The 23,187-nt window shown below is 43.1% G+C and overlaps 1 protein-coding gene across 4 annotated transcripts in view; it reads right to left on the bottom strand.

Moving 5' to 3' along the window:
• sh3pxd2aa (SH3 and PX domains 2Aa) overlaps positions 1-23,187 on the bottom strand; it is a 74,597-nt gene that overhangs the window by 26,343 nt on the left and 25,067 nt on the right. For 2 of the 4 annotated variants that reach the window (XM_080463435.1, XM_080463436.1), the window contains exons 5-8: positions 20,010-20,101; positions 11,309-11,334; positions 6,198-6,242; positions 3,153-3,281 (exon numbers count right to left, since the gene is read on the bottom strand). In XM_080463435.1, the coding sequence (XP_080319561.1) occupies positions 3,153-3,281; positions 6,198-6,242; positions 11,309-11,334; positions 20,010-20,101 (292 nt within the window). The remainder of the gene's footprint in view (positions 1-3,152; positions 3,282-6,197; positions 6,243-11,308; positions 11,335-20,009; positions 20,102-23,187) is intronic. The other 2 variants (XM_080463437.1, XM_080463438.1) reach the window with 1 other exon arrangement.

The following is a 23,187-nucleotide window of genomic DNA, read 5'->3' as shown; positions in this document are numbered from 1 at the left end:
CTTGGCATGGCTCCCGACTGATGTCATCATCATCACCATCACCATCTCATCATCACCATCATCATCATTGTGGCTGTTGCTCCACTTCTTTGGATGACGACAGCGTACATACCCAACTCCCTCAGCCAGAGTCTCGTTTTTAACTCAGTGTGTTCCAACAACATCTAACACATAAGAGTAAGTTTTAACGACACAGAAAAAAAAAAAAAAAAAACTATTCAAACATGATACCTGGCAAATTTTCAAAACCAAATAGCAAAAACAGCAAGAAGTTTAAATAAGGACAAAGGAAATACAAAACCAAAGAGTATGAAAGGAATTTCCAACTAGTTCTCTTTTCCTGTTTTGTTTTGTTTTTTTTGGTTTTTTTTAATGGAGAGTATCTAAGATTTAAGTACAGCTCTACCTCACTTATCCGGACTTCGGTTGTTTGATACCTCGGTTATCGAGTACCTCGTTTTTCCAGATCTCTGCAGTGCATCACGTGATAACCGTTTGTGCTCCCAGACGTGGTCCCAGATTTTAGCCTGGAGGTTTTATGGAGCAGTCCCCAACCTTTTTACACCTCGGACTGGTTTTAAGCAACAGAATTTTTCCCCAGACCTGCAGGACCATGTATGAAAAGGCCTTCACAAGGCTTAACGATGCATGAAAAAAAAAAAAAAAAGCGCTGACGTAACTGATGCGTTTTTCCAAAAATAAAACTCAATGCAGACTAACGGAAATTGAAATGGTCATTTTCAAAGTAAAATTTTTTATTCTCTCTTTGCCAAACTGATCCACAGACACTGCGTTGCCATCGTTGTTATTATCTAGACAACTTGGGTTATCCAGACACATGAGAAAGTGAATCTGTCCAACACTGTCTGGATAATTGAGGTGGGACTGTAATACCACTTGGGTGGCAGCAGTGAGTCACTGCCTCAGGATTTGAGTAAATTCCTCTTTATATTTGTTTTAGTGGCGGCCAAGAGGTTAGAGAAGCAGACTTCAGTTCGGGAATCCCACAGCTGATGTGTCACCACTGTGGCTCCCTGACGAAGACCCTTCACCCCCATTAGCTCCCTGGGGCGCAGTAATGTGGCCACACCTCCACATCGTAGACATAGGATTGGTCCATGTGGAAAAGTTTTCCAAAAAAGAAGTGAATAAGTTATCTGTCAAACCACTGGTCCACCAGATGTATTTCCCAATCAGGTATTCTACAAAAAAGATTGAAAACTGAAGCTATGCCTTTCATTTTGACCTAATGACCTTTGGTGTTGTAAGCAAATTATTTAAATGATGTCATGGAGATCAATCAAATCAGACTTGATCCATCAAATCAGTCTTGTTGTGACTATCTGATTATTTCACTTCATAATTTGATGGGGAGAGGAAAAAAGCGTCTCTTTGTGTCATGAAGTTTTCTGAACAATGTTACAGAATCTCCTGGTACAGTGGAAGAGCTGTCCCATATGAGGGCAGGTTGAGGTCAGAGACTGAAGGTTTTATCAGGATTGGTGAGGTAAACGTGCCTCTAAAAACATGCGTCTTAACCATGTTGGCCACTGTTTTTTGGCCCAGAGGATGACGACAGTACAGCCACTCAGCTCTTCAGACGAGACCTCCTCAGAGTCGAGGAGTAAACTGTGTCAAACATTCGGAGCCTTTTCTGCAGAGCAGATGGTGGGATTTAGAAAACAGGATCAGAGGGAAGGATCACCACATAACTCAGACACACTTATGAATAATCATTATAAAAAAAACGACCAAGCAAAAATTCAAAGAAAAATTAAGAAGTCACTGAGCGTCCAAAACATTGATAAACAGAACAAGATGAAAGGAAATTAAGACATCCAGGACTTATCTGGAAGACGTTTCCTCTTTGACCCAAAGCCACATCACAAAAGAACAGCACTCATTCAGCAATTATCTCATTCAGCCTCGCGAGGGTCAACAAAGAAACAAACATGGGGTGGATCCTTCACAGAAAAGTAGATCCAACCGTGTATCTGTCACATCGCGGCGTGTAATCACTCAAAGATGCTGGAGCCGAGATAACTGGAAGAGAACGGGTTCCCATGCGTGATCAGCAGCGTGCAGATAGGAGTGAAGCCAAACACTTCGCGCTGAGCTCCTCTGAGTTGAGCAAGATGCTGGCTGTTAGCACGGAAAATCAGATCCAGATAGGAGATTCCTACACAGATTTCCAAAGAAGAAAACACTCTCGAGGTTCTGTCAGTTGTGGTGATGTTCAGTCTTTTTGTCTGTAGGTTCAGTCGACGGTATATAGGTCCAGTCGGTTGTCTCTCGGTTTTGTCAATTGTTTTTAGGTTCCGTCAGTTGGTGCTCGGCTCACTCGGTTGTGTTAAGGTTCATTCGGCTGTCTCCAGGTTCAGACAGTTGTGTTCGGGTTGAGTCCTTTCTCTTTACATGCAAGTCAGTTGTTGTTACGCTTACTCAGTTCTGTTTAGGTTCAGTCGATTGTTTAGAGGTCCAACCGACTGTCTCTATGTTTTGTCAGTTGTTTTTTGATAAGTATTTGTTGTTTCTATGTTCAATCAGTTGTTTCTTGGTTCCATCGGTCGTCTGCATGATTAGTGATTTCTTTCTCGGTTAAGTCAGTTGTCTCTGGGTTCAGTCTTTTGTCTGTAGGTTCAGTCGGTTGTTTCTAGGTTCAGTTTATTTGTCCCTACATTCTGTCAATTATATTTAGACTTGGTTATCTGCTGGGTCAGTCGGTTCTTTAAATGTTCTATAGGTAGTTCCTGTTTCCTCGATTGTGTTTAGGTGCAGTCAGTTGTATCCAGATTCAGTTGATTGTTTGAGACACAATGAAAACTTGCATTTTGCCTTTTTTTTAACCAAAGAAAACTTTAGTTTTAGGAAGCAGTACTGATTTGAGACCGATCCATAACAAACGCCGACTTCTGCCAAACAAACAGCTCCTCCAGGTGGTGCCAAGCTCAATCCTTGGAGGGTGAGTAAAGAAAAGGAAAAGGAGGGAGGGAGAGTGTGAGTACAAAAGAGGTGAATACTGTGAGGAGTAAAGTGAATAGATGGAGGAAAGAAGCTGGAGCTCTGAATGTGTCCTGAGAGTGACAGTGATGAAAGCTCTCAGCACATGTGTGAAGAAGCAGGTTTGTTTTGGTTTTTCTGGAGCAACTCACCGCTTTCGCTCTTCTCGATCACGTCCACCGTCTCGCCGGCCTTGAGGCTGATCTCTGAGTTCTCCTGCCTCTCGTAGTTGGCCACGGCCACGTACTGCTCCAGCACCATGGGCTCTGAGCTGTCCATCCCTGAGGGGAAGAAACAGGCTGTCAGCCACCTGCCCGCAGTGGCTCCCCGCGAACGCCCGCTGCCCCTGACTAGGCTGCTGCCGCCGCCGCGCACCCGGGGCGCCGCCATCGGCTGCCGCTGCGCCTCCCCGACCAATCAAAACGCGACCTTGCGACTTGGCTGCATAGTCCCAACCGTGTGGCCATATAGCTGAGACCACCCCCGACCTCGGAGGGATCAAACTAGGAAGGGACTAGGTGAGGACGACGCTCGCAGGGGCCGCATCTCGCTCCTACAGAGGCTCCATGACAGATCGGAACCGAAGAGGGACGAGCAGCTCACGGTCGCAGGGGACGAGAGCAGCGCCAGCGAGGGAAAAACGCTGGAGTTTCTGTGGAAAATCAACAGTGCGGTCGAGAGGAACGGCCTCCCCTCGGCAGCAGTCGGGGGGGTGAAACACACCAATCATGGCAGCCGGCTCTGCTGGCCTTAAATAGAAACATATGAGTGGAGCAGAGAGAGAGAAGGAGGTTGGGTCCATGTTTATGTGAAACAAAAGAAGTCAGCGTCGCTCTGTTTTCACTCTCTCGCGTTTAACCGTTAACTCGCCGGCTGTGCTCCCATGCAGACTTCCCTCACACCCTTTTGCTCGTGTTTGGCCTCAAAGAGACGGCAATTTTTTTGCATATTTAAAAATCTGAAGTATTTTAAGTACTCTAACACTTTTGTAACAGTTTATTGGCTTGACTGGAAACAAACCGATCAAATTTGTGTGGCTTAAAAACTAATAAAACTCACATATGCTACTGGAAGAGTGTTTTTACTAGTTTTTACAAGCTCCTCAAAGTAAAAACGAACAATGTATTTGAGAAAGAAACCTTTGCATTTTAAAAAAGATAAACTTCAGCTTCTGATCAATCCTGAAAGTTAACACTGAATTTGAGACATGTGCAAGTCAACTTTTTCTACAGTAGGGAGTCTGAGCTGAACGGGATCGCAGGAAAGCTGCTCCAAAGCTGCCTCTGTCTGAGTCCATTGTTGCTTTTAGTAAGAGCCAAGGCCGTTGACTCAACAGCTGCTATTTTACTAATCTCTTATTCACCCTACAACATGAAAGATGTCCCACCGTAAGAAACGTGAGCATTAGCCCCCATCCACAGTACCTGTGGTTAGGATTAGCATGCTGGAAGATTGTCTCAACTGATCAATAATAGAAGGGCTGCAGACTGAACAATTTAGTGAGCAGATGGTGGAAGAAGCTGCTCGCAAACATATTACCAATAGCATGCAAAACACGAGACATGAAGCAGAAGAGAAATAACCTGAAGTCAGGGGTTATAGAGCATCTTCCCCCCCACTAACTTCAGATAAACTTAATCGCACCAACAACCTACCGAATGCTAATGCTAACACCGCAACAATAAAGTTATGGCACTATTATTAAAACACTTTTCAACGTGACGAGTTACATTTCTTCTGCAGTATCAAGTAAAGTAAATTTTTTGGGGCAAGTAACGCTACTGTAATCAAGTCTGTGTGTTGGTCTTTTAAATCAGCTCCAAAACTGCCATGAGTACCTCTAAATGCTAAGCACACAATGTCCTGCATGTCTCATATTAAGTTGTTGAGTCAGGTTGGATTCGAGCAGCTCGAATAAAGACTCAGTCTGGAGCTTCCACACAGTGATTAAAACATAATTAAGTGTCGCTGCATGTTGAGTAAACTGACAGCAAGCGGTGGGAAAACGCTCACAGCCCGACTTCCCTCGGCCGAGGCAGAGTGTTGCTCTCCGTCGCTCTGTAGAATCGATCTTCCAGCAGGAAAGGCAGAAACCGGGTACATATTGTGAAAGATACGAGCGGCCGGCATGCAGAGAGCCATCAAAGCCAGCCTGGGGTAATAAAGCAGTGCAGACGCAGCTATTTAAAGACTCAACGCTGCGGTGACGGAGACCACGCCTCGCAGAGAAATCCCAAAGACCTGTTACTTTCTGCTGATAGTCGGACTGCTGAGATCTGAATGGCATTTCTTTAAAGTTTTCCCGAACAATTTCTTTTGTGTTGCTGCTCATGAGCGCTCAAATAGAAGCACTATACTTGGGCATTGTTGGCAAACATGTATCTAGCAGACCAAAATATACCTTTCTTCTTCAAATAAACACTTGAAATGATGAAGCGACTTGCAAATGACAAAATTATAGAGAATTTAAGTTATTTCTATTTATTTACACTAACTTTTTTTGGGAGTAATAACAAACCAGGGACTATTGCAGACACAACGATAACAATAATGAATATAAATTCAACTGATAGTCCAAAAGAAACTCCTGTTTTATTTCAAATACTACCAGTGAGCTTGTTTTCCCAAGCACTCAATTTAGAGTAATTAACAGTCAACCTGATATAGCCAGACGAAAAACCCCACTCATGCAGAACATGCAAACTTTACACCAGAAAGGCCAGAGTTGAACTGGGAATTCTATCAGTGTGAGGTGGCAATGCTAACCACTACATCCCCATGTTAAAGTAGTTCAGTAGTGTTCCTAATTTGTCCACTGGAGGTTGCACTGTATCAGTAAGCGTAAAGGACGGAATACAACTGAGCCATAAACGCCAGTTAGCTTGGTGATAGCAAAGGAGCATTAGCATCAAAGCTACACTGCTAAAGGCTGATGATGGACAGAAAGTGCCCCAATAATCAAGCACATGCCAAATGTAGGACACGCTACAGATCCAAAGTAATGATAAACAGCAAGAATAGACAAAGACAATAAATAATTTGCTGGATGGATGGATGGATGGATGGATGGATGGATGGAGATGCAGAGCTGGATTTGGATGTGAGCAGCTTTGAGCAGTTAGTTTGCATGCAGAGCACAACGCTTCAAACTGAACAGAGACAGAGACAGAACCAGAGGCAGAAACAGACGCAGCTACCTGAGGCCTCTTTCCTCGGACTGTCTGTAAAGCCGTACATCCACACTGCAGACAGAGAAGAAAAGGGAAGAAGCAGAAACATTATTCAGTTTGGCAGCATGCAGAAGCAACAAAACCACAGCTCCACCCAAAACACACACACACCCACACACACACAACCCTGCTGCTGCTAATGGAGCTAATGCTAATGAGCTACCGCCTCATCAACTCCAGCCTGAGGCCAGTAAAGTGCATCTGAGGGCAATTCTTCCACTGCGTATTCCAAACAGATCTGTGCCTCCAGCCTTTCTCAATCTCTTGACGTGTCTTCCACTCTGGACCTTCTCGAATAGTCTCTTTTAAAGCTACCCCCCCCCCCCCCCCCCCAAAAAAAACAAGCTCTAGACCAGGAAATGAAAGACCATGCATCAGACAGCAGACAGCAGAGGAGCAGAGCCAGGAGCTTTTTCCTAGAAGACAAACTAAGATTTCATTGTGACTGTTACTGCCCTGAACCAGGACCAGAATCAACATCAAGGACCAGGAGATGAATCCGAACCACCAAGGCAGCGTCAATAATGTTGATCCTACAGGATCGACCATTGGTTCGGTGTCTTATAAAAAGAGGATCCAACCACAACTTCACCCTGTCACTAACAAACACTCTTGCCATTGGATCGTAGGTTAAAAGCAGGAGAAAAGTCGAAGGGAAAAAAATGCAAACTTCACAGACAAAAGCTTTGAACCTGGATTCAAACCTGGGCAACCAGGTGTGGCAGTAATGAGGCAAAGCACAGTCAATGCTTACAGCAAGATGGCAGAGGCGGCTGGTGAAACAGGACAAGAGAAATACATCAGGAGAGTAAACAATATTATTAATCAAAATATATTAATCAAATAATAGTAAAAATAATGTACATTAATTGATGAGCAAAATAATAGTTGGAGCCCTAAACCCGGTTATTCGCACGGTCTCTACTACCTTCTCTCATTTGAGCCACCCTGAATGAATCTCCCTGCATGGAAAATGGTAAATGGATTTCATTTCTATAGTTTTTCAGCTGCTTGAGCAGTCCCAAAGCACTTTACACCATTACTCACATTCACCCATTCATACACCAATGGAGGCGGCTGCCATGCAAAGGTGCCTAGTCCACACTAAATATACAGATTTTCACCTTCCGAGTATCGGTCAGTAAAAGCGTGGTTCTGTTTCCAATCCTCATACTGTATCTCCACTCCACTCACTCATGTGAGGCAATAAAAGTCAAATCCCCCCTCAGTGTGTGTCCCCCAGTAAGCCTCTGGAGCTTTACCCTGGAGCGAGGGGGTGGCGGGGACTTGTTTGGGGGGGGGGGGGGGGGGGGGGGTGGTTTGGGGCACCGGAGGTCAAATCCTGCACACTAACTCCCTGCATGGATGATTACCCAACGAGCTGCTGTCAGAGAGGCAACATCTGAATGATATTAGCACACACACACACACACACACACAATTGATTTCTTTCAGGTTTTGTTGAACCAAAAAAAACAAGAGTCTTCATCGTCTGCATTTTAGGCCCTGTTATTTAGACTAGTGGTTCCCAACAGGTTTGGGACCCCCTTGAGGAGGCGCCAACCATTAAACAAGGGTCAGAAGATTTGTCTGCGCTGATGTTGTTAGAAATAGATTCAGACGTGTCAAAGAAAAACCGAAAAAAAAGATTGTCTACAATTTTACGTGGAAAATAAAGATAATAGTTTACCAACCAGGATATAGGAAGTTTAAACCTATTTACTAAAACTGTAGTTTATGTTGCATTTATGAAATGGAAAAAAAAAATGACAGTGAGGATATTTTATTTTGGGATTTGGCCATTTTAGATAATTTTGCCGTTTTAGCAAATATAGCTATTTAGCCAATCTGAAGGGGCTGTGAAGAAAATTATGAGAAATAACGCAAACAGGAAGGAAGGTCAAAGATGAGGCAGCTTCTCAAGATTGTCAAAAACCAACTAAAGGCTTTGTGAACTTAATATTTGTTTGTCTCTCAGAATCCACTGAGGAAAAAGGAACATTTTAGGGCCCAGTTTTAGTACTTGCTGAAAATCTCTAATATGTTGTCAACACATTTCTTTGTCATTACACTCATACAAACACGTAATTCCAGCATGCCCCCCGGGTCTTCACAGTCACAGAAACTCCAGAAGATTCCTGAGGCATCGTGTCACAAGATCCCGTTTGAACAATCGATCTCGCGACATCGTGAAAAACGATCAACGATCAGTTTCACAACATTTAAGACTATTCGCGGAGCTTCAATACTCTTTCTGGCTTTTTTCAGGCTGAATCGGTCAAATGTTGATATGAAACATATCCACTTTGGTGTGATCGATTTAATTTCCAACTGCCGGTTGGAAATTTGTCGAAATGAGTGGTCATGGTCTTTTTTTCCTGTATTGGTTTATTCTATGTGCAGAAGTGATAGAAGTGACGAAAGCCCAGTACATAAAACAAAGGAGGCGGCGACGACTCGGAGCGCAACGTTTCCTCGAGGGTACCTTGAAATATCTACCTGCCCTGCGCCTATGTGCTGCTGCAGCCACAACAGTAAAACACTCAGCCAGGACGTTCAATGATAAACCCAGGCTGCCGGGATCGAGGCGACCGATCACAAATTACAGGTAACCGCTATCGATTCCACGCGGGAAGCAGCCGACAGCGACGCTAACAATGTCAAAGCTGCAGGCTCGTGCTAACTATCATTGATGCCCCGTTTAGCAAGAGGAGGAGAAGGAGGAGGAGAGGAAACCACAGGCGAAGGTGTTTCTGCCCGAGTGGGACGCAAACGTAGCAGAGATAAATAGATTTGTGTGCACAGGGACACGTTAGCATTGACAACACAGCTTTGATCGTCCTCCCTGCGCAGGAAGGTCACGCCGACTTCATCTCTCAATCCCACTACCCCATTCTTAAAGAGTCTTAGTTACTTTGCGAGTTGCAGTGAAGAAAATATAACTAGTTACTCTGTAAAGTTCTTGTGTTCATGAAGGTCCTAGAGTTGCATTATTGTAGTGTTAGTGTTAGCATTAAGCGTGAAGTGAAATCTGGAATTTCTAATGTCGTACTGTCATTGCTGCCAAATAAAACATTCGGCACGATGGGGAACCAAGAAAAGCGTGTAGAGACACTGTAACCGTCATATCACCAGCCTGGAGAATACTAATTAGTTCTGACAGCTTCACAGATACGTAAACACACAAACTGCCCCTGTCGACTACAGCTACACACACACACACACACACACACTCCTCCGGGCAAACACAAGAGGGAAGGCAGGGGGAGTCCAAAGTCCTGACCTCTGAACCTCCCGTGACCCGAGTCGACTTTCAGATAAACACAACAAACCATTTGTCGTCTCTGTCGCCTCCTGCTAACGCTAGAACACTGCGTTATCATTCAAAACTTTCACTGTAGCTTGTTTATAGTTTCAGGTCTTCAACTGTACTTCTCACGTTGTGCAAAACATTCAAATAAATCTACTTTAGGACAGGTCCCCACATCTTTCACTGAAACCAAGGTTAAATAAGCGTTTTTGTCTTCTTTTTAAAGTTGATTATTTTACATGAACGAATTCATCAGATCCTGACAGCACTAAACAAAAAACAAATAGCGATGGTGCAAAACCGCTAATGCAGGGAAACAGTGAAGCGTCTAAAACTGCAAAGAGAGAAAGAATGAAAGAAAAAAATTATAATCAAATAAAACCAGCAAAATGGCCGAAATGGCTAAACCAGCTAAAATACTACCAATGCTAAATGGGTTGTAATTGTTAAACATTGAAAATGGCAAAAACTGACCAACAAAAAAAAGGCTAAATGGCCATTAAAGTGTTAAAAATCTACTTTTAATCTCACAACTCGTCAGAATAAGTTGGAGGTTTTAATGAAAACGTCGGTGACAAAACTCTTTTATTATTAGTTTTGTCTTCCAACTTTAAATTCAGATGTTGGCAGATTGGAGCCTCTATTGAATAAAAAAAAAAAAGAGAAAATACATTGAGCAGTTTCTCATTATTGTCTAAAAACTATTCCAAAACAAAATAACTCCAGTTTGTGATAAATGCAAGCGTGTCTGCAGATGATGTTACGGTCTTTAAAAATCGCACCTGGATTTTTTTTTAGCTGCGTTTTAACACAGAGCATTAAAACGTAAACGTAACAGTATAAAATCCAACACGTGAAGCACGTTATTCTCAGGAAACGGTGAAGTCTGAGTGAAACTCTGAAGGGTTTTAGCCTCTTTAGCCATCTGAGCGGCTTTTAGCTGCTCAGCTTCATGTGAGCCACTCGTATAATTTACACGCTGTTGGTTTAAGGTGGACTGACGGAGACTCCCACACACATGAAGGTTTTACTGGATAATGTGACTCTATTCATGGGTTGTTGTTTTTTTTTCTTCCAATCATAATGACCTTTCTGAGTCACCGTCCTTTTATTAAGTAGAACACTGTAAACAGAGAATTTTGATGGAAAAGCACTTTTTAGTGGTCATCCTTGATATTTCCTTTTGATTTTTTTTATCTTATTACTCTTAAAACATGGGAATTATCATTTAAATGTTTGTTTTTTTTACTCATCACTGACAATGTTTTGGGTTGTATTTTTACAAACTAAATTGTTCAGTATTTTACCCATTTCTTTTGTAAATTTGGTTATATTGCCTCACAATCGTATGTAATTTAATAACATTTTTGATTGATCGGTTTTGTTAAATACACAAATAAAAATACTATAAGAAACACATTTTTAAGGTTGAAACAATTTTGGTGACATTTAATGCATTTAAACATACTTTTTTTTTCATGGTATGAATGTACTTTTTTCCCCCCACAGAATCAACAGTTTGTATGGTTGTTTTTTTTACATTTTTAAAGTCTTAAAATATCCTTTAATCTTGGTTATTACTTAAGAAAGGTTCATGCATTTCACTGAACGCCCAAAAAATGGTTAAAAATATAGAATAAGTAACATACATAATGCATGTTTTCTCTGCAATAGGTTCAGAAGTCAGTAACACACACACACACACACACACACACACACACACACACACACACACACACAAACACACAGACAGGTGGCGGAGACTCACCTGACTTGCGTTTGGATCCATAATCCCTGAAAGAGAAGCAACAGAATAGAGACATGTTAGTGACGGCCGCAGGACGGCTGCATTTGTACGCAGGACGCTCGCACGGCTCGGCTGCACCGACCGAGGATGGAGAGAGACGGAGGGAGGGGCAACAAGGGAGGGGGGGTAATACTGGCTGGCTGCCTGAGCTCTCTGCAACAAACACTGATGAGTCATGTGACTGTGAAGAAGGAGCGCCACCATCCTCCTCCTCCTCCTCCTCAACCCCCCCCCCCCCCCCCCCCCCCCCCCCCCCCGAGTCGTTCTGTCTGATGGACTATAATGGGATTAAAAGGCACCAGCTGGAGATCAGATTGGAGGTTGATAATGACTCTGGGAGGAGGAGGAGAAGGAGGGAGAAGAAGACGAAGATGGCCAGCCAGACGTCCTGACTATTTATCCTAAAAGAATTTTTCCATTTCAATTTTTCCATTTATTTTATTTGTCAGTTTAATTGTTTTGTCTTATTTATTTCGATTTTTTTTTTTTTTGCAATTATTTAAACTATTTATAGTAACTCAATATTTCTATTCTAAAATGATGGAGCTCCTATACGTTTACACTCAGTTGTTACAACACCCCCACCGCCCACTGGGGCCCCCTACTTGTTGCCTTCCGATGGAGGTGGCCTTTGGATAGCTGAAATTTGTCCCTATTAATGACAACACAATGGATTCCCCCCCCCCTTTACTTGGACGCTATTTTCAAGAGATGGCTGACATCGGTCGATATCAATGACAAAATGACAAAAACCTTGTACTTATACACTACTGTCAGCATGTCATTAATCCCCCTAATGCGGCCTTCTTCTGTCAAGAACCTGGAAAAGAACAGTGATTTCGCCAACAAATCATGGAATCCTCCTCCATAGAGTCCTCGACTTTTCATGGTCTTGTAGCTAGAAGAAGGCATCCAACCAATGGCCAACTTGGGTTCATATCAATGACAACAGTGTGGCGCCCCCTGCAGGAGGTCCCTGCCTTGCACTTCGCATGCTGGCGAGCTAACAAAGAGACACGTCCATCGCAGCCGAGGGACTGCAGGTCCCATTGTTCGATTCCCTGAAGTATACAGATATTAAAGAAGCCTTTGTACGAGCTTTCCACCAGCGCGGGTTTGCTGGAGAACAGAATACGTTTCATTGTCATCAAAGTGGGACATCAGGGGGCGGGGCTTCAGCCCTGGCCACGCCGGACACACGCCGCCTCTAATTCGCCCACAGCGGAGGTATTATCAGACCACAGGCAGAGCGGATGTGTCTCAGTGGAAAGTATGCTGAGGACGGTTGGGGCCCCGGGGGGGGGGGACATATTTGATGTTTTCACTCCGAGCTTCACACTGTTTCACACTGTTCAAGTCTATGTGGATGTTTGCATGTTTTCCCTGAGTGAGAATCAGAAACACTCCGGGTCACTTGATTGACTCTATTAACGGGTTTCGTTCGGAGGACGTATGGAGTGAAACAGTGTCAAATCATAGGAGCATGTAGCAAATACTAGTGGCAATTTGCAAGTAGTAGGACCAAGTGGCATTAAAGAGAAGCAAATAGGAGTGATATTAGGCTAGTAGTATTAGTAGCATATAGCAACTAGCAAGTATTGTGGCCTCTTGTGGCCGTGTCCACAAGAGTCAAAACTGTCTTTTTTCTACCTGGCGGTTTTTTTTTCACCATTCACAAGACACGATAAAAATTACACAAAACGACGTCGGACATATGCCAGGCCCATAAGGGGCAGTGCAACTCTGCCACAGAAATACACCAAAAATGGAGAAGAAGACGCAAAAATTCTTGTACTTGACAAGTCCAACATATCCCCTCATTAAACCAACTAGCATCAGTAGCTTCTGCAGCACCATCTGGGGCATGTAGTCCGCCATTGTTGTTGTTGTACGTGACGTCATGGAGGGGGTCGTGGGGGTCATAGGGTTGAGAGGTGGAGCCATGACATTATAATTTTCTTGCCAATCCACACGTCAAAGCCAAAGTGGCGTTTTCAAATTTCTCTACTCTGGAACCCGTTAGACAAACAGAAAAAAAAGTTTTCTGGCTCCCAAAATGCTGTGCCCTGTGGATTATCAATCAAAAACAATGTGGTTACATGAAACGGCATTGTCATGAGGACGTGGTCTTAGTTTTAAGTCGCAGGTATCTGACCCCATTTGACATGGTCACTTGAATAATGTGCTCCCTGCAGAAATCGGATACATTTTCAATATGCATGTAAACAAGTTGTCTGGTTGAACAATGACCATACAGAACGAAGCTAAGAAAAGACGTGAACGGAAAGTACAGTTCAACATTTCATTCGCATTCATTCATTCGGACCCAAAGTGTTCAGGACTTAACAAGAATTTAGGTCATTTGTGGAGACAGTCGTTTAGGTCGTGTGGTCAAAAGGCCCCCCCCCCCCCGACAGTTCTTAAGCATGGATTTCTGCCCGGGGCAACAAAGAGAGAGGGGCAAAACATTCATGCAGTCAGCACATGTGGAAACATACAGAATCGGCTGGGAGTAAAGGAGGAAAAATCTGAAAAAAGTATGTGAATGTATTGCTCCATCCTTCAGTCCACCACAGTTTGATATGGTGGCTGGTTATACACTGTGCCAATTGAAGAAGCTAACGGTAAACGATGTCCAAGAAGAGGACAGCAATGAGATCTGTCTGCTGGAAAACAGCATGTACTTTGCTAAAAGTAAATGTATTTTAAAAGGTTAAAAAGTGAAAAAGGCCTACTGAAACCAGTAGATTCTGGTTGCCTGCAGACACATAAACTGACAACTTGTTTTCATTGCACCTAGAAAAGTAGTGGCAGGTCGCAATAATTACTCACAAGAGGAAGTAGCAAGATAGAGTAGCCGGAAGTAGTAGCAAGTGGGAAGAAGTCTAAGTAGAAGCAAACATTACCAGCAAGTAGGAAAAAGAAGTAGCAAGAATAAGTTCCAAGAAGGAGCAACAGGTAATGACCAAGTAGTTTGTAGCAGCAGAAAGTCGGTAGGCGTCGTAAGCAAGAGCAGCAAGAAATCATAAACACAGCAGCAAAAAGTAGTAAATAATAGGGGATACCAGCATCCACTGCTGTTGTTGATGTTGTTGTTCATTGCTCTGGCGCATGCACGGGGTCACAGGGTCACGCGGACCCTCGCGTACAGGGGTGAATGAGGATATTTACGTGACAGCGACCAATGCGTACCCTGCGGACACGCGGAAAGTATGAATTAGCCTTAAGGTAGTCACAGCACGCAATTGTAGGAAGTAGTGATGAATAAAAAGTGGCAGCTAATTAGCATGATGGTAGAGAAGTAATGGCAAGTAGCAGAAGAAATTCATTATCGCAGCTAATTAGCATCAAAATGATCCAGGTTTTGAGTAAAACATTACTTGAGTAGACATTTAGCAAGTTAGCAAAGAGGCTAACATTTACCATGTCAGTGGGAGCACACCAGGCTATTTCTGTCTTTATTTTCAGAGGTTTGGGTTTGGAGGCATCTGTAAAGCATTAGGCTATAAAGGAGGGGTGGGGGGGCAAGAGAGAGAAGGGTGAGGGGGCAGAATCACAGAGTCCAGGGTGGAACCGGTGACCTGAAGTGTTCCCTGGAGGCTGCAGCTTGGTTCCTCCGTCTCCTCACAGGAGGAAGGCCATGTGTGGCGAACACAGAGGAGAACCTTGCAGAGTTTAATGAACCTCAAGGACTTCTGTTTTCAAAGAAATGCTCGGCTAGCTTTAGCGAGGGGCGTTTCCGACACGTTGAAAGTGGAAAAACACGAGATGTGGTGACAGATGTGGGTTACTTATTTAAAGACGGATGCCAATGCGGCATTTGAGACGTTACTCCGACTGAACTGGGATTATGGTGTTTTCTTTAGGAGTGAGCAAAATGAAGCTGTTAGCTGTTTTAAGCCTCTTAAAGAAAATCAAGTCACGCCGATTAAAACAAAGATGTTGCTCAGTTTCTGCTCACATCAATACAAACAGACAAACCTTCAGTTTGGTTCTCCTTTACCTCTGTTTCATGCTAAATTCAGGCTCATGCTAATGTTACCAACAACGAGACACCGTTTATATTGTTGGACTGATCCTTTGTCCACACGAGCCAAAACTATCTGTTTTCTCTCCATCATTCTTGCAAAGTTTCCCATCCACACAGTAAACATCTTGCTACACACGACACCATAAAAACTACTTAAAATGATGTAGTACATATGCCAGGCTGATAGGTGGCGCTGCCACATAAATACAACAAAAACAGAGAAATCAAGAAATCCAATATCTTATTAAACCAAATAGCATCAGCAGCTTCTGCCGTACGATCTGGAGCATGTCATCTGCCATTGTTGTCGTTAAGTGACGTTGCTGAGAGCACCGCAGGGTTATAGGGTAGAGAGGAGGGGGTGATGACATCATCGTGTCCATCCACATGTCAAAGCTGAAGTGGTGTTTCAGAATTTCTCCACTCTGGAAGGCCTTTAAAAAAAACACAAACACACATTTCCAGGCTCCTAAAACACAGCACCATGTGGACGATCGGCCAAAAACGATGTGGTTACATAAAACTCCGTTGTTGTGTGGACAGGGCCGAATAATGCTAATAAACATTTCTCCTAAAACAATATGGAGACACCTGTGGCTGGCCACTCCGCCTCACTCCACATTCTCTGCCTCAGCTCCCTCCACTGCTCACCAATCAAGCCAATCAAGCTCTCTATAAAGACTCCTCCTCTACCCCCAGTACTCATCATATCATCTGTTTCCCCACCAGGGTAACAAACTAGTCTTTGAAGAGTCTGAGTCTATGTTCACACTGCCGGCAAATGAGACCCAATTCCAATTTTTTGCTCACTGTGACCCATAACTGATCTGTTTTTGTGACAGTTTGAATGTTGCAATTCTGATTTTTTCACACCAGACCCAGAACTTGATCGTATATGGTACAAAATTGGATATGTATCTGATGTCAGGTCGCATGTATGCGACTTCCACGTCATTGGGATGAGATGGAAAATTGTGTCTTGTCTTGAGAGTTGCAAAGAGAGACGCAGACGGATGAATTTAAACGTCTTTCTTGACATTATGAAGCTGTAGATTAACTGTGTCAGTGAAGCTCCTCGCGTCACAATCCCACCACTCCTGGCTCCGAGTCTGCGTCCACAAAATGTACTGTGAACACGCAAAGAAATCTCATTTCAGCAAGAAATCAGAATTGAGCGTCAGTACCTGCACTGTGAATGTAGCTTAAGTGATCAATCAGTTGGTTATTATTATCATTTTATTTTACAGTAAGCGGCTCGTTTGTTTTCAATTTTTCAACCAACCTGTTCTCGCAGCTACCACAGTGTGGCAGTAATGAGCCACCTCTGGCTGTAATCTACCAGCACACCAGGAAAAAAAGCCAACAGTCAATAGTTGATCTTGTTTTACATCATTTGTGCCACAGCACAGTCAATCAACGCTTTCAGCAAGATAGCAGAGGCGGCCTCCAAAAGGTCTCAATAAATAAACCGAGAAAAGAGATAAATCAGGAGAGAAAACTTCATAAAAAGCGTCCTCCAAAGTGTGAGAGCACTTCACACTAAATCCACCTGCGTGACCTGCAAACTGAGACAAGGTCAAGACAGCAGTTAAAATGTATGTCGCTATTGCTGACTAAAAATGAATGAAGCTTATTGTGTCCGCTTTGAGCTGTTTTAAAGAAATTATTTCAATAAATTATAAATAAAATATAAAATATTCTAAAGCTAAACTACAGCTACAGCTTTCTGGACAAACCCCTGGACCGCTCGAAGAAATGACTGAACAAACCAGTAAACATCTTGTTATAAGTATCCTGAACAAACCTTTCAAGGATAACTGTCCCTCAAAGAAATTACTGAACCAATTCGAATCTTTTCTGGAAGAGGTTAAGTTTCTGTAAATAACCTTAGATAACACTTTAACCCACTTTAATGGTGAGTGTGAAGCTGCTCTGATGGTGTTACACTCTCGAATGAATCATTTTGTCAAAAAATGTCCCGGGAGGACTCTTTAACAGAGATGCCAGGCTTTGATTTTATTCTCTTTGCACCACAGGACAGAAACACTTTCTCCACTGTACAGCTGAATGTCTGTTCAAACAACTTCCACCTCAGATAAGCCGATTGCAGCAGAGTGACATCAGCTGAGCTGCAGTTCCCCCACAAACAGACAGGGGGCAGCAGAGCAAGGGACTGCTGAGGTTGATTCCTGCTGTGGGGCAGCATGAGGCTCCTTCTCATCAGAGTGAAGAGTCAATGTTCTTATTACCACCTTGGACAACAAACGGCCTCTTTGTGAACTTTTCTTCCGGGAAATGTCCACCCTGAAGCTGCTGATGCCAGTTCAATGTAGTAGGTACTTGGATCTCAAAATAAATATCCAGAAACTACAACAACACCATGTCCAAATATTCGGATAATTGGTCCAAACCTACTGACAGCTACAAGTTACTTCAGCTTACAACATGCTAGTTAGTTCGTAGAAGCACAACTTGCTACATGCTACCGCTAGTAGTGGCTAATTATCACTATTAATTGATACATGCTTAAAATACTTGCCAAATGTTACTCCTACTTGCTACAGGCTACTTCGACTTGCTAAATGCTACTACTAATTGCTGACTGTCACTAATACAGTACACTAACACAGTAATAAGAAAACTGAAAAACTGTCAGTGTGCCTGCTGAAAACCTTCTAGTGTAAGGACACACACACACACACACACACACACGCGCAAACTCAATTCAAGACTTTAAATCAATGGCCAATCTCATTTCTGACTCCCCTTTCCCCTCCCGCAACACCCTGATTCATTTTCATTTGGCTGATGCATTATGGGTAGGGAGCCCATCCAATTTAGCCTTGACACAAGTCGAGTCTCCGTCTGCATCGTAACATCTCACGGATCATTTAACTGAGCCAAGCATCCTCCCGCCGAAAGTGGATTACTCTTGTGTCCTTTGACATTTTACATGTGCACGTATAATTTCCAGAACAGGCCAAGCCTCTGGCCCTCGTGTGATATCTGCCGTCGCCACAAGTGGGCCCCGTCCCCCAGTTTGAGAACCATTGATGTGGCTTGATTTGATTGTGTGTGAATTATATTCTCCGTGAGTATGACAGTTTTGAGGTAAACTGTGGTGCTCCCCAGGGTCCAGTGTTAGGATCCGTGTTCTTCCACGTGCTTTGCTTTTTGCTATCAGTAAAGTTACAGATCCATGAGTGACTTGAGCGTATATTGAGTTTTCTTCAGGTAATTACACACGTATTCAGGCTCACGGGCTGTAAAAGACGACTTTCTCGCTCTGCGTCACAGACGGAGGCGAACGGGCGACGAGGGTAGCGCACACACATTATCGATGCCTCGCCACGTGTACGTCTCCATCTACTGACAGCAAGATTAATGCTACTTCTTTATGCACTAAAATACAGGGAGCAGAGAGAGAGAGAGGGAGAGGAGGGAGGACAGAGGGTGATGGAGGGCACGAGTCAACTGAGGAAAAAAAAAAAAAAGAAAAGCATAAACGAGACGCGAGGACGCAGGTGAGGCAGAGAGCGGACGAAAGCTGTTTGATCAGAGAGCGACTGTGTTGGCGGCGCGTTGGTAACCTTGAGCTGTCTCGTCAATTAAACATATTTATGAGGGAGAGTTTGGATACGAAGAATTAAAGGAGGAGGGGGAAGAGTGAAGCGGTGCAGGAAAACACTGGCAGACAGAGGTCACCGAGAGAGGAGGACGACGGATACACAGAGAAAAGTAATTAAAATACAAAAACAGCGAGAGACGAAGCCTGGGTCCAGAAGGAGGGCTGGGATGCAGCTTCCTCAATGCATACAGATACATCACATAGGATCACGTCACATTGTATTCCAGATGAAATATCTTTTCTGCTTGAATCAAATCGCTGTGAACAGACTTCACTGAGGATGTATTTCCATTTAAAACGACTTTGTTTCACATGTCAGCTTTTAATAGAAATCTACCAGTTTTGGACTCAGTCCTGATATTTAAGAACGATTGCTCCTTTTTTTTCTTTTTTTTTTTTTGCAATCTTCTTCTTGTTTGTAAATGACAGTAATGACTGTGTGAGCAAAACTTTTTATTTTGAATATTTTCAGCTGGGTAAAAGTGTTTCGCAGTCATAACACTGATATCGATGAGGAGAGAAAACAACTACCTTTGAATAGAAGCCAAGGAAACATTTGCATAATGAATATTGTTTTTTAAATATTGTTAATTACATGAAAGTTGGCGTGAAACAGTCAGGATTTTACCATTACGGACATTCCCAGCACTTCTACAATGAATGTACTACAAGACAACGTAAAACCAGCTTGACTACTCTTGGGTTTATTTAAAATCATTTTAATTAAGTGCATTTATATGAAGAATATGAATTTGTGTTTTTTTTAAACAAAATTCCTACTTTTAAAATGTTCACAATACAGTACTTTTGAATTCATTATTGGATTTTGTGCATAATAATGATCATTAATTGCAATTAATTGTGGTAAGTCATGCCATTTAAAATTGTAATCGTTGGCTGACACTAATTTAAATCCTTAAAAACATTTTAACTACGGTCAATCACTTCAGTTGATTAGATTGAGTGAGTGAGTGAGTGAGTGAGTGAGTGAGTGAGATACTCACTCCACAGGGGGGTTGACGTCCTCCACTTTCGTCTCAAAGAAGCGCAGCACCTCCTCGCTTTGAGAAATTTGAGGCGGGAGTCGCACCAACGCCTACATAGGGTGGGGGGGGGGTTACACAGAATACATAATAAGGCTGAATTCAAACACAGTATAGACACAAATGTGTGTATATATATATATATATATATGTTAAACTTAAAGCTCTTTGTACCTAAAGTTGGAACCACTCACATGTTGTTTTTGACAACAAGCAAAAAAATATCTTCTTTTTACTGCAACAATATGACGAAGGGCCTGTTTATATGGCAATGAGTTCAAGTGCAAATGCAAACCTTTTGTTGGGTTTTGGGTTTTTGTTTACACAACAACTGTATTATTTCTGCAGCAGTTGGCACAAACCAACCAGAAAGGTGTGGGTTTAATGCTACTGCATTGCCAAAAAGGAAGCAAGCTCAGTGATGACCATTACTGCCCCCTGCTGTTCAGTTCTGGATCTCAGCGTTGAAAAGCCTGAAAAAAGCTAAAAATAAAAAAAATGTTTTAACTTGTCGCTCCCTATTTTCACAGATTGGTTATCGCGCTCTTGCGGGACACTTTAGACCCATGTAAACAATAAAAACAAAACATCTTTTTTTTTTTTTTTTTTAAATGTTTGTTTGATGCATAGAATCAGACAAAGCTGCAATTCTTCTGGTAAATAAAGCAACAGAAGCCTCAAGAAAATGTTTTTTCTCAAGAAGCGACAGACAAATATTTAATATCGGGATTACATAAACAGTGTACACTTATTCACTGCTTTATTAGGTACACCTGAACTTTTTGTATTATGTCTGAGTCGGCTGGACGAAAGGAAATGTTTTAATACTGGCCTTTCTGCTATTTCACCGTTCACTCACGTTAACATTACATTCGAATTACATTAGAAACCCCTCCTGGATACTATTGAGTTGTGTTCAACACTATGAATTACAACCAAAACTCCAACTATCCTCCTTAATCAAGGTGCCATTTAAGGTAAAACTGTTGCAGTAGATCACAGGAGATTGTACCTTAGTACAATGTAGTGAAGTGTATCTTATAAATGGCCCTTTGTCTGTATATTCAATCAGTAAGTGAATGCAAGTACTGTTTTGCTGACTGACAGTTCAAAACTCCCTGGTGTTGTTTTCAGGTTGTTTCAACCTAATAATTGCTTTAAAAACAAAACACTGAACTAACACCTTCTGTTTTTCATTTGAAGGAATGCCATAATTAATGCTAACTATCCAAAGTGTTTGGTATTATAATTGTGTTTCATTAACATTGAGGATGTAGTTCTGCTGACGAGACAATGCACCAGCAACACAAAACTTCTCAAAAGTCGTGCTTTATCGCCTCTTCCGTTCTTGATTATTTAGATGCAGACCCGGTCAGAAGGGCATCCTGTGGCAGAAGGTGGTGTCTCTGTACAGACACTGTCCTTTAAGCTCTATAACATGAGTGTCTCCAGCCTGCACTGAAACCGTTTCTGACTGAACTGAAGCAGTTTGGATGCAGTCAGAGTCTGAGCTCATGTTTCTCTCATTTGGAAAGCGACGGTATACCTTCTCAAGGGAGAGGAGAAATAGCCCGGGGTTGTGGTGGAAGAAGGAGCTGAGTTGCAAGACAAATCTGTCTGTTGACCGTCCGGTCATTAACTTTGGCTCATGACCCAACAAATGAGATTGCGGATACAAGCAGCTGGAATGAGTTTTCTCCGGAGGGTTTCAGGCCTCATCCTTCCTGAACGAGTGACAGGCTTGAGTATCCAAACAAAAATGAAGATCAAGCTGCTCCTCCACGTTGAGAGGAGCCAGTTGATGTGGTTCAGATGCCCCCCTGGTCAGCTTCCATTAGACATTTCAAAAGGATGTCCAACTGACATTTGGCTAAGCCCCGCCTCCTAACCGCAAACAAACCAAGAGCATTCGACTACCAACTGCCTGGACTCGGACAAACATTCTCAGCTCGGTAGAGAAACATCAGAGCTGGTGACACTTGTTCTTTTCTGGGCTATTTAAGCTATTTAAGATGCAAAAATGGTCAAACAATATGCCTCGCGCTCACGGCAACAGCGACATGAGGTATCCTGAAGGATGAACAAAGGGGTTTACTTTATTCCATTTCCAAAACCCAGGTAGATCCAGAACCCGTTGGAAAGATTTCCCCTGTGGTGTAGAAGTTCTTGGATTCCCCCAGAAAAAAAGAACAGATGGATGGACCGAATTATAAATACGGCGTCTGTATTCATGCCCACTTTGCTCCACATCCACCCAGTCGCAGTAAAATCAAAGAGCAGGTCCAGCCGCTCCCTTCCTGCATGTTTATAGAGCGAAGCTGCCGCACAGCCAGAGAGACGATCTAATGTCTGTCTCACCATCTATATTTAATGATCCAATCGGCTCCAACCAAAGGAGCAGCTCGTGCACAGCGCCGGGGTGCCGGCCCGTGAACGCACACGACAACACACCTTCACCTTTCATTTAAGTGGCCGCAGTCTGAACCAACACCGTATTTCATTCATCGCATCCTGTATTATTCAGCGCGCCGGAAACGTCAGCTCGGCTCGCAGCGAGCGCCCACAGCTGGCCGCAATCTCCAGAGAGCCAGCCCGACGACCGGAGCGAGTAATTGTTCTTCGCCTCACAAACAGGATGCAGGAAGTAAACAGCGAGGCGGCTGTAAACATTACAGCGCTTCAGGTTATTTGGATAATTCCAGAGGAAGATTCTGCAGAGATCAGGTTCATTTAGCATCTCCTTTAGCTTTTTAAACTTACTTAGCTGACACTGACACTGCTCTATAAGTGTATGCACAGAGACAAACATACGAATGTGCTGCACACTCTGGGTGCTGCTCCTGAAGCCGCACGCCAAGAGGAAGGAAGGAAGGAAGCAAGCAAGCAGAGGGAGGGAGGGAGGAGGAAAGTATACAAATCTGTGATGGATTTTCTTTTTTTTTTTTACTAATAAGAGTGGGGACAGGAAGTGATAAAGCAAGTCTCCCTTCAACCGTCGAGTTAACAAAAGCTGACACTTTGGATTTATGTTTCGTGGGGAGGCGGAGATAATCAGACCTGACTTAAATGAAGAGATGAGAAGCTTGAAAAGATGGACGTTTTATGTAAAGTTGGGGAAGTTTGATGCAGGACCGGCTCG

Source organism: Lipophrys pholis, assembly GCF_963383615.2.
Source record: "Lipophrys pholis genome assembly, chromosome: 5".
NCBI lineage: Eukaryota > Metazoa > Chordata > Actinopteri > Blenniiformes > Blenniidae > Lipophrys > Lipophrys pholis.
This window is presented reverse-complemented; position numbering and strand designations above follow the sequence as displayed.